Raw genomic sequence first — 12,267 nt, forward strand, 5'->3', positions numbered from 1 at the left:
GAGGGACTAGCCTGGCTGGATATATTGATGTAGATAGAAAGGTTTTCTGGTGCTGGAAGAAGCTGCAAATATATAGGAGACTCCAGGGCTGCAGGAGTTTACCGAGATAGAGAAGTAAGTAATTTTTATTCATTCAAGGGCCAGCATTTATTGTCCATCCCTTTTTTCCTCTTGAGGTGGTGATGAGCTGCCTTCTTGAGCCGCTGCAGTCCCTGTGGTGTATTTACTCCCATAGTGCTGGCACAAAAGGAGTTCCAAGGAATTTGACCTAGCGACAGTCAAGGAACAGTGATAAATTTCCAAGCCAGGATGGTGAGTGACTTGGAGGGGAACTTCCAAGCAGTGGTGTTCCCAAATATCAGCTGTCCTTGGCCTTTTAGATGTTAGCAATCGTGGCTTTGGAAGGTGCTGTCCAAGGAGCCTTGTTGAGTTCCCGCAGTGCATCTTGTAGATGGTACACACACTGCTGCTACTGTGCGTCGGTGGTGGAGGGAGTGAATGTTTGTATGATGTGGTGCCAGTCAAGCGGGGCTGCTTTGTCCTGGATGGTGTCGAGATTCTTGAGTGTTGTGGAAGCTGCACTTGTCCAGGTAAGTGGGGAGTATTCCATCACACTCCTGACTTGTGCCTTGTAGATGGTGGACATGCTTTGGGGAATCAGGGGGTGAGTTACATGTCCCACGATTCCTAGCCTCTCATTTGTCCTTGTAGTCACAGTATCTACATGGGCAATCCAGTCCATGTTTTAAAAAGCACCATCTTTGGCACTTGTTTGATCGATCAGGCCCGGGTTGTGCTTTCTAACCAGCGGAAACAAACAGAAAAGTGCGTGTGGTACTGGAGCCACAGAGAACGGGCTGAAATATCCTGGGGAATGGGCCTCAAATACAATTCACCCAAAGAGATTCCCAATTATACGTATCTGGACTTCTCCCCAGTCCTCCCCTCTGCCCGGACTTATGGGCCCAGGTCTTTACTCCACTTCCCTGTAGCTGCCCTTGTTCTGAGCACCTGAATAAATTCAGAGCAGGCAGCAATAAACAAAGTTACTTTTCTGCTGTTTTCTGGGGTTTATTTTATAGCCGTGTCCTCGGTTGTGAGTGTGCGCAGTGAGGGCCAATACATTTCAGCAGCTTAATGACAAGAGGAGATGTTTAAAATGATTTGCAAAGTAGATTCACAATACAGAGGAAAACATGTTCACTAAAAGAATATTTTAAAAAGTTACTATTCTACTGCAACTAAACATGAGATTGTGGCTGTAAATGAAAACATTGCATCCCCCTTCAGGAAAATCTCTATTCTCACAGTCCTTATTGCAAAGCGATGATGTTTGTCTAACTCCATAACATCAGCTGGGTTAAAGTCTGCTCACTTCCATCACCATCCAAGCTGAGGGCAGTTCTCATGCTCATTTGCAGTTCTGTTTTAATTGATGTTCACTCTCAGGCTGCATCTCCCATTCACATTGGCGAATTTGATGGCTGTGTACACAATCTCTTCATCCTGCATGGGGTTCATCAATTCCCCACCATGACCGTGAACATTTCTCTGTGAAGGAACAGCATCGTTGTTAGCTGTAGGCTTAGCGTGGGCCTGAATTGAGGACAGTGGTCAGTGTGCTGTGTGCACCAGAAACACTATTGTACCCCGGGTGAGCTTTCTCATGTCCCTGCTCCATCAGATGAGTGGCTGTGGGTTACAGAGGAAAGAAGAAGTAATCTTGTTATTATCAGTCTAGACAGAATGAGAATGCAGCAGGGTGGGACACATTTGAAAACTCTTCTTCAAATGGGTTTAATGATATCCTTCTGGTCAGTGTGGTTCTACGATTATTAAGAGGCAAGGGCTGCTGTGTAATTAATAACCACAGTGATCACAAAATCTATCAGTCAGAAAATGAGCTGAACAAAGGGAAGAGTGAATTAGATTTATATATCACAGGACATGCCAAAGATCTGTCAAGTCAATGAAGTTTATTTGGAGTCTGGTCATTGTTTTGCTGGGGGAAGGTGGCACCGGATTTGTGCACAGCACGATTCCACAGACGAGAATGTTTTTTCCTCTTTTTAGTGATGTTGATTCAGGGATCAATATTGGCTGCAGCTCTGGTTTAATCTTATCCCATGGCTCCAGTAATATTGACTTACAAAAGATTGAAACAGCTGGAAATGCTCAACCTGTCTGCAAGAGGTGACCATTTCACATGTTGGCTCGCTCACCTTTCCCATCTGAACTAGAAATAGTTTGAGATATAACAGTTTTGAAACAGGGGGGAGGTCCGGAGGGGATGGAGGAGCAAAAGGCCACCGGTGGCTGGGTCCAAATCCTGGAACTCCCTCCCTAACAGCACAGTGGGTGCACCTACACTACAGGGACTGGAGCAGTTCTAGGGGGCAGCTCACCACCACCTTCATAGAGGCAATTGGTAATGGGTAATAAATGCTGGCCTAGCCAGTGAAGCCCACACTCCAGAAAAGAATAAATGATAAAAAAATCTATCCTAGGTTTGAAGACAGTAGAGGTTACCTTGTAATAAAGAGATAGCAGTGCAAGTGAACAGAAATGGGAACTGTCAGAAATAAAATGACAGGGGAAATGGTGTTTAACCAACTTGTTAGTTCCTCAAAGAACTCCAATATGTGCTGTGGTTAAAGGGGAACTGGTGGATGTGCTGTACTGAGATTCCCAGAAGGCAGTGGATAAAGTGCCACATCAAAGGTCATAACGGAAAATGAAAGCTCATTTGGTGAGTCCTTGGAACCCTCTTCCTGAAAAGGTGTTGAAAGCAGAGACGCTGAACATTTTAAGACAGAGATGGATAGATTCTTGGTAAGGTCGGGGGTGGGAGGTGGGGTCAATTCTGTCATAGGTAAAAGCAGGTGGGTGGGATGCAGATTTCAGGCTGATATCAGATCAGCCATGATCCTGTTAAATGGTGTTGAAGGCTCGAGGGGATGAATGGTCCACTCTTGCTGCTTGTTGGAATGTATGTGTAGAAGAGGTGAAAACGGCATCAGGAGAAACCTCCCCAAAAGCTGCAAAACGGAAGCAATAGTAAAGGCCTGAAATTCTCACTATATCAGGTGTTGGTAAGGATTCAGCTTTTAACGCTAACATCACTTCTAGACACATCTTTGTTCCTTTAAGATGTCCCATTATCGTCCATATTTACCCAGCACCATCATCCCTTCAGTCTTTTAGTCTCTCCTGTTTTACTCCCATCACATTTTGGATCCCCCCCTTTCTAATCTCTGATCTCAGCCCAATTCCACCCCCGACACCCACCGCCCCAAACACCACCCCCCCCTCTCCCCCCTCTCTACATTTCATAAAATACTGCTTCATCTCTCACTGAAGTGAGCTAAACAAACTGAAAGGTGAACTTTGTTTTGGAGCCGCAGCTGCTGCCTGATCTACTGAGGATTTCCAGCATTTTTTAACATTTCAGATTCCCAGTCAGTTTATGTGATTGCTCTTCCAGAAAGAGAGTGAGGGACCACAATCCTGAGAAACAGTTCCTAATTTCAATTCCCAGCTCACTACATGACTTAAATCAGCAAGTCCCCTTAGACAGCACCTTCCAAACCCACGACCACTACCATCTAGAAGGACAAAGGCAGCAGACACATGGGGAACACCACTGCCTGGAAGTTCCCCTCCAAGTCACTCACCATCCTGACTTGGAAATATATCGGCCATTCCTTCACTGTCGCTGGGTCAAAATCCTGGAACTTCCTCCCTAACAGCACTGTGGGTGTACCTACACCACATGGACTGCATGCAGTTCAAGAAGGCAGCTCACCCCCACCTTCTCAAGGGCAATTAGGGATGGGCAATAAATGCTGGGCCCAGCCAGCGATACCCATATCTGGTGAATTAATTTTAAAAAGTCACTTCACCATGTTCCACCATCAGGGACATGAGGAGGTGACTCCCTCCATAAAATCTCAGTTAAAAAGTTTCATTTATCTGTTGGGCTTTGCCTGATCTGGTTCACTTGCTGTTTGAAAACTACCCACTGCTGCCACAGTTGGACACCATTTACCTCAGGGTTTACTGTGTCCTGGAGAGTCCTCCAAATCATCCGATCTTCCAGCCATTCAGTCAGACCCGCAGCTTCTTCCCATTTCATCCTGAAGAGTGACAGATACAAATTAAAAAGCAATTTCTCAGGATGATCCAGAATGGTTTCCTAATGGGAATTGTGTGGGTGTGATCAAGGACACCAGCAGATGACAAAGGGCTGGTGTTTGCTTATGTTTCCCACTTGGGACAGGGCTTTACACCAGAGGCAACATTTAACAACACCCACTTGCCGTCTTTCAGAATGGAACTCATCACTTCCCCCATGGTCACAGAATGGAACTTATCGCTTCCACCATGGTCATAGAATGGAACTTATCACTTCCCCCATGGTCATAGAATGGAACTTATCACTTCCCCCATGGTCACACAGTGGAACTTATCACTTCCACCAGGATCAGACAATGGAACTTATCACTTCCACCGCGATCACAGAATGGAACTTATCACTTTCCCCATGGTCACAGAATGGAACTTAACACTTCCACCGTGGTCACACAATGGAACTTATCACTTCCACTGTGATCACAGAATGGAACTTATCACTTCCACCATGGTCACAGAATGAAACTTATCACTTCCCCCATGGTCACAGAATGGAACTTATCACTTCCACCGTGGTCACATAATGGAACTTATCACTTCCACCATAGTCACAGAATGGAACTTATCACTTCCACCATAGTCACAGAACGGAACTGATCACTTCCACCATGGTCACAGAACGGAACTTATCACTTCCACCATGGTCACAGAACAGAACTTATCACTTCCACTGTGGTCACAGAATGGAACTTATCACTTCCACCGTGGTCACAGAATGGAACTTATCACTTCCACCGTGGTCACACAATGGAACTTATCACTTCCACCATAGACACAGAACGGAACTTATCATTTGCACCGTGGTCACAGAACAGAACTTATCACTTCCACCATGGTCACAGAACGGAACTTATCACTTCCACCGTGGTCACAGAATGGAACTTATCACTTCCACCGTGGTCACAGAATGGAACTTATCACTTCCACTGTGGTCACAGAATGGAACTTATCACTTCCACCATGGTCACAGAATGGAACTTATCACTTCCCCCATGGTCATAGAATGGAACTTATCACATCCACCATAGTCACAGAACGGAACTTATCACTTGCACCGTGGTCACAGATCAGAACTTATCACTTCCACCATGGTCACAGAATGGAACTTATCACTTCCACCGTGGTCACAGAATGGAACTTATCACTTCCACTGTGATCACAGAATGGAACTTATCACTTCCACTGTGGTCACAGAATGGAACTTATCACTTCCACCATGGTCACAGAATGGAACTTATCACTTCCCCCATGGTCATAGAATGGAACTTATCACTTCCACCGTGGTCACAGAATGGAACTTATCACTTCCCCCGTGATCACAGAATGGAACTTATCACTTCCCCCATGGTCACAGAATGGAACTTATCACTTCCACCATGGTCACACAATGGAACTTATCACTTCCACCGTGGTCACACAATGGAACTTATCACTTCCACCATAGACACAGAACGGAACTTATCACTTGCACCGTGGTCACAGAACAGAACTTATCACTTCCACCATGGTCACAGAACGGAACTTATCACTTCCACCGTGGTCACAGAATGGAACTTATCACTTCCACCATGGTCACAGAATGGAACTTATCACTTCCACCGTGGTCACAGAATGGAACTTATCACTTCCACTGTGGTCACAGAATGGAACTTATCACTTCCACTGTGGTCACAGAATGGAACTTATCACTTCCACCATGGTCACAGAATGGAACTTATCACTTCCCCCATGGTCATAGAATGGAACTTATCACATCCACCATAGTCACAGAACGGAACTTATCACTTGCACCATGGTCACAGATCAGAACTTATCACTTCCACCATGGTCACAGAATGGAACTTATCACTTCCACCGTGGTCACAGAATGGAACTTATCACTTCCACTGTGGTCACAGAATGGAACTTATCACTTCCACCATGGTCACAGAATGGAACTTATCACTTCCCCCATGGTCATAGAATGGAACTTATCACTTCCACCGTGGTCACAGAATGGAACTTATCACTTCCCCCGTGATCACAGAATGGAACTTATCACTTCCCCCATGGTCACAGAATGGAACTTATCACTTCCACCATAGTCACACAATGGAACTTATCACTTCCACCATGGTCACACAATGGAACTTATCACTTCCACCATGGTCACACAATGGAACTTATCACTTCCACCATGGTCATAGAATGGAACTTATCACTTCCACCATGGTCACACAGTGGAACTTATCACTTCCACTGTGGTCACAGAATGGAACTTATCACTTCCACCGTAGTCACAGAACGGAACTGATCACTTCCACCGTGGTCACAGAATGGAACTTATCACTTCCCCTGTGATCACAGAATGGAATTTATCACTTCCCCCATGGTCACAGAACAGAACTTATCACTTCCAAGATGGTCACACAATGGAACTTATCACTTCCACCATGGTCATAGAATGGAACTTATCACTTCCACCATGGTCACACAATGGAACTTATCACTTCCACCATGGTCACACAATGGAACTTATCACTTCCACCATGATCACAGAATGGAACTTATCACTTCCACCATGGTCACACAATGGAACTTATCACTTCCACCATGGTCATAGAATGGAACTTATCACTTCCACCATGGTCACACAGTGGAACTTATCACTTCCACTGTGGTCACAGAATGGAACATATCACTTCCACCGTAGTCACAGAACGGAACTGATCACTTCCACCGTGGTCACAGAATGGAACTTATCACTTCCCCTGTGATCACAGAATGGAACTTATCACTTCCCCCATGGTCACAGAACAGAACTTATCACTTCCAAGATGGTCACACAATGGAACTTATCACTTCCACCATGGTCATAGAATGGAACTTATCACTTCCACCATGGTCACACAATGGAACTTATCACTTCCACCATGGTCACACAATGGAACTTATCACTTCCACCATGGTCACACAATGGAACTTATCACTTCCACCGTGATCACAGAATGGAACTTATCACTTCCACCGTGATCACAGAATGGAACTTATCACTTCCACCGTGATCACAGAATGGAACTTATCACTTCCACCGTGATCACAGAATGGAACTTATCACTTCCACCGTGATCACAGAATGGAACTTATCACTTCCACTGTGGTCACAGAATGGAACTTATCACTTCCACCGTGATCACAGAATGGAACTTATCACTTCCACCGTGATCACAGAATGGCCTCTGCACAGAAAGAGGCCATTCGGCCCCACTCCCCTCTGCTCCTTAATATCCCGGTGCTGCTCGCTCCGAGTTAACTGATATCGTGCTAAGTAACAGTTTCAAACCACATATAACACCTTGTTAAGTAGCAGGAAGAAGAGTAGACATTTGAAAATAGAACCCCCTCTATTGCTCCATAGATGTTTTCAATCCATTGAAGTTTAAAACGGGAATAAAGCAAGAATCCTCGTTAATTGTCTGCGGGGTTATTTATAATCGCTGAAAGAAACACCATTTAACAGGGAATTAGGCACTTCACCGATATCACGCTGCAAGAGGGGATTAATAACTGGCACCAAATGTTACTCAGAATAAGTAGCTGTGGCGGAAGAATTAATCCAGGCTGGTCTTTTGGTTCAAACTGGTCTGTTTTCAAGTGTTACTGACTCCCAAGTAGTTTCCACACACAGCGTTCCAGATGTATCTTTTCATTCTGGTTGGATGGGTTAATCAATGTCCATCGCCTGTTTAACTAGCAATTGTCTTTAACAAGGTGGTTGCCATGCAGGGTGGTTATTTGCCCATTGTCACCATATACACGAGCGTTCCCCCCTCGTGGTCTTCAATGGGCGGCTGAGTTACCGCTGTTGAGGGTGAGCACCGAGTGAACCGAGATTCAATTTCACTGATTTCAACTGTAAACTTGGTGTTTGTGATGAAGGAATGGGGGGAATATGATTTTGCAGCTCACCTTTCACCCAACAGCTTGTGATTTGAATGCTTTGGGGGCCAACTCCTCTTACAGGATGTTTGTCCGTCTGCTCATTCCAAATCAGACCCAGTCAGGTCAAGTCTGTCCATAACGAGGTAACACCCACAACACTGAAACAAACCCTTTGAAAAAAAATCTTTCTCCTCCTTTAGTCCATCGACTTCAAGACTATTTTAAAAAGAGATGTCACATCACGTTGACTATTTCAGTCAATGGTTGGTTGAGGATTTGAATTAACATTGTAGTGCAGCGTTACTGAGAAATCTCCCCGTGATAAGGTGACTTCAGCTGAACACAAAATCATATTATCCTATGCACATTATTAAAGCAGCGAAAGCACTTTACTCCGATTACAGGACAGAAGATAATACTCTACAAGGCATCTGATATGCGGGGTGAGGAGAGACTCAAGGATGTGCCGCTGGAGAGATAATATCCATCCAGAATATTGTAACAGGAAGAATGTGCGGACAGACAACTCAAGTGCGCACCGATGTTCCAGGAAAAATGATGCTGGTGGATGAACCACATTGGTCGGGGAGCTATTATCCCTCCTGCATTCTGCCCCAGCTCATTCAGGTGTTCGGCTCTTCCCCTGCGTAACTGACTAAAGGAGTTTTTGACACACACACAGACTTCAGGGTGGTTGTTTACAATTCCATTCTAGGTAATGAAGCATCACACTTACCCTCGTATCTTCACAGCGACCAGGACTGCAATTAAACCAACAAGCCCAGAGGCTCCACCCCCAATCATGAAAAGAATTGTCCGGGAATGTATTCCTAAAAATATCCAGGAAAGAAATAAAAACCATACTGTAAATTAGAACATTGGAATGAATCATCAATCTTGGATTTCTAATTGTGAAGATACAAGCTGACTTTCTGATGAAGCCACTAGTCTAAAGACAAGTTAAGGATTCTTGTTGACCCATTTTGTTGATGCTTGAAGAAAAAATGTGACCCAGTGTGTCCCGAGGGTTAACGAGATATAAAGGGTTAAAAGATTCCCTTCATATTGAGTGAGAAATAATCTTTGTTTCCCCACAACCAGATGTTCGGGTCTGGAAATTACTGCCTGGATGTGTGGTGGAGGGAGGTTCAATCGAGGCATTCAAGAGGGCATTAGGTGATTATTTGAGTTGAAACAATGTGCTGGGATTCGGAGAATAGGCAGGACAATGGTTCCGGGTCATAATGCTCATTCGGAGAGCAGTTGCTGACACGGTGGGCCGAATGGCCTCCATTTGTGCCGTTAAAATTCTGTGACTGTGACATTATGGTGCACAAAGCACATCTGAGATAGTCAGGGGTTACAATAATATCCACAGGACATTGCAGTCTGTGATAACATACAACAATGGGATTAATCCGATCAGAATACATGCCAGCCCCAATCACTCGGCCCAGCCTTACAGGTCGATGAATTATACAAGTGACACCACTGATGTTAGATTTTTAAATACTGTATTTACATATTCCGAGTCAGTCGCACAATGTTAGAAATAAACATTTCTCGAGCGTTGGATTGCAGTTGGTGAATTGGAACCAGGTTTTTGAAAGGGTTCTTGAAGTCGGAGTGAATATTTTAACTTGCAAGATCACAGTTGTTCAGATAATTTGTGTTCTGTTGACAACCATAAACGTAGCAAGTTTCTGAGGAATAGAATGTAAAATGGATAATGCCCACCTCACCGTTCAACTGGAATGTGTCTAAAGCTGCAGAGACCTTACACTGTGTGACAGCAGATTGAGTCTTGAGCTGTTGAGTGGGGCTGCTATTTACTCACGCTATTGTTCCCCCAGTTAGCGAATGGCCGGTGATGGTCCGCCTCACTGATAGTGTTGCAATGGGAAAGAGATTAAACATGTACCGTCAGAGTGCAGTTGGTAGGTGCTGACACTATCACCGTGCCCATTCGCTGCAGCACACGAGATGACCATTCCAGTTGTAATTGAGTGTCCCAGTCGCAGGGAGCTCTGTACGTGGTATCTATTCACCGGCCAGGCGATGACTTCTCCATCTGACCTGCTCCCAGTGATGATTCTCCCATTGATGGCCCATGTCATGTTGGCTGTTGGATTGGCTTCCGAGCTGCAGGTACAATCTGTCCCATTCCCAGATCTGGTGCAGGTCGGCCCTGTGAGTATTGTGGGCCTGTCTACAAAGCACAACGCATTATATGGAGTTATTCCCAACATTGGGGGTGTTGAAATATAAATTCAATTGGTTGTCACAGGAACTATAACAGCTCAGTCACATTTATTGTAACATGACACAGCCTATGTTGTTCCTGTTGATGGCCCATTACATATTCACTGATAACATGTACATGTCTGTAACAAAGCCATATTAAACTCAAAATTGCTTAGTCCAAACAGTTTCCTATGTCTTTTTTCTGGGAATTGTCCCTGTGGGATTATGATAGATTTATGGTGTTGTCAGATGGGAATTAAGGTCAAACTGCAGTATGAATGAAGACATTGAAATTCTGCCTTGGGGAGGCATGGTTATGAGGGAGCCAGTGGCTGAGATTAATGGTAAACATGCTGTAGGGTCTATCTGAGAAATTTGTGAGTTTATTTTTATTCCTTCATGGGATGTGAGCTTCACTGTCTAGACCAGCATTTATTCCCATCCCTAATTTTGCCTTGAGAAGGTGGTGGTGAGCTGCCTTCTTTAATCGCTGCAGACCATGTGGTGTAGGCATACCCACAGTGCTGTTAGGGAGGGACTCCAAGGATTTTCTCCCAGTGACAGTGAAGGAACGGCCGATATATTCCCCCAAGTCAGGATGGTGAGTGACTTGGAGGGGAACTTCCAGGTAGTGATGTTCCCATCTATCAGCTGCCCTTGTCCTTCTAGATGGTAGCGGTTGTGGCTTTGGTAGGTGCTGTCTAAGGAGCCTTGGTGAATTCCTGCAGCAAATCTTGTAGATGTTACACACACTGCTGCTACTGTGCATCGGTGGTGTTGGCAGTGAATGTTGAAGGCAGTGGGCGTGGTGACAATCAAGCACCTGGGATGCCAGATCTATCTGTATTGTGCCGGATATTTAAAATATAATTCCTACTCCATAATGAATACAATTTCCCTGTGAATATATGTTCAACTTACATTAATTTTGGCTTGATTGATAAAGCAAAATGTTTAACAATTGAAATGATGTCCATGCCTTTTATTTCCCATTGGGTCGGTTTTTTTCAGATTATTGTTCCCAGGAAATCTCACCAGGAGACTTTAAGATTCACCACCACCTTGAGAAATAATTTTGTCGAATGTATGGAGCAGAGGGTCAGTGAGGGATCTGCTCATGTGTTTTTCACCCATCTTAAACAACCCGGTGGGTTCCAGCATCTCATGCGCTATAATAATGATGAGCAACTCGCCATCCGCCTGTCCAGAACGTCAGGCTGGATATTCCACTTCATCTGACGCATGCAATGATGTTAAATGTGAGTGTCCCATCAGCATGACTTCCCTATTACTGGAATCATTATATTAGAGGAGAGGAACTAAAACAAACATTGCTGAAAATACTCAGCAGCTCTGACAGCATCTGTGGAGAGAAAGACAGAATTAATGAAGAGTTGACTCTTATTCAGAAAAAAAGGGAAGTATAAATGTGGTGAAATATATATTGTTTAAGGTGGGGGTTGGGCAGGTGAAGCTGGGTAGAAGGCCAGTGATAGCTGGAGGCAAAGGAGAGATTGCAAATATGTCATACGCTGAAGGTTGAAGGGTTGTTGATGGTGGGGGTGATACTGGCTAAAGGAGTTGCTAATGGTGGCATTAAGTGTATACAGCAGGATGAGCAATGACAGATGGCCCTTGTGGGGGTGGGGTGGGCGGATAGGAGGGTGTGGGAGAAAAGATTGAAATGGGCTAAAATGTGGGGATAAAACAATGAATGGAAATAAATTAAAAAAAATAATAGAATAGGTGTGTGAGAAATATATATCTAAAAATGAAAAGATAAATATTGAAAAATGGGGATTGGAAAGGGGGTGGGGATGGAGGAGAGAGTTCATGATCTGAAGTTGTTGAACTCAATATTCAGTCCAGAAGGCTGTAAAGTGCCTAATCAGAAGATGAGGTGCTGTTCCT

At 44.5% G+C, this 12,267-nt stretch overlaps 1 protein-coding gene across 2 annotated transcripts in view; it reads right to left on the bottom strand.

The window, feature by feature from the left end:
- Positions 1 to 1,050: 1,050 nt before the first annotated feature.
- LOC121271106 (sialic acid-binding Ig-like lectin 11) overlaps positions 1,051 to 12,267 on the bottom strand; it is a 26,704-nt gene continuing 15,487 nt past the window's right edge. For both annotated transcript variants that reach the window (XM_041176862.1, XM_041176861.1), the window contains 4 exons: positions 10,034 to 10,321; positions 8,849 to 8,942; positions 4,049 to 4,136; positions 1,051 to 1,551 (listed from right to left, as the gene is read on the bottom strand). In XM_041176862.1, coding sequence (XP_041032796.1) covers positions 1,429 to 1,551; positions 4,049 to 4,136; positions 8,849 to 8,942; positions 10,034 to 10,321 — 593 coding nt within the window. In that variant the 3' untranslated portion in view covers positions 1,051 to 1,428. The remainder of the gene's footprint in view (positions 1,552 to 4,048; positions 4,137 to 8,848; positions 8,943 to 10,033; positions 10,322 to 12,267) is intronic.

The sequence above is a fragment of the Carcharodon carcharias genome, chromosome 29, assembly GCF_017639515.1.
Source record: "Carcharodon carcharias isolate sCarCar2 chromosome 29, sCarCar2.pri, whole genome shotgun sequence".
Taxonomy (NCBI): Eukaryota; Metazoa; Chordata; class Chondrichthyes; order Lamniformes; family Lamnidae; genus Carcharodon; species Carcharodon carcharias.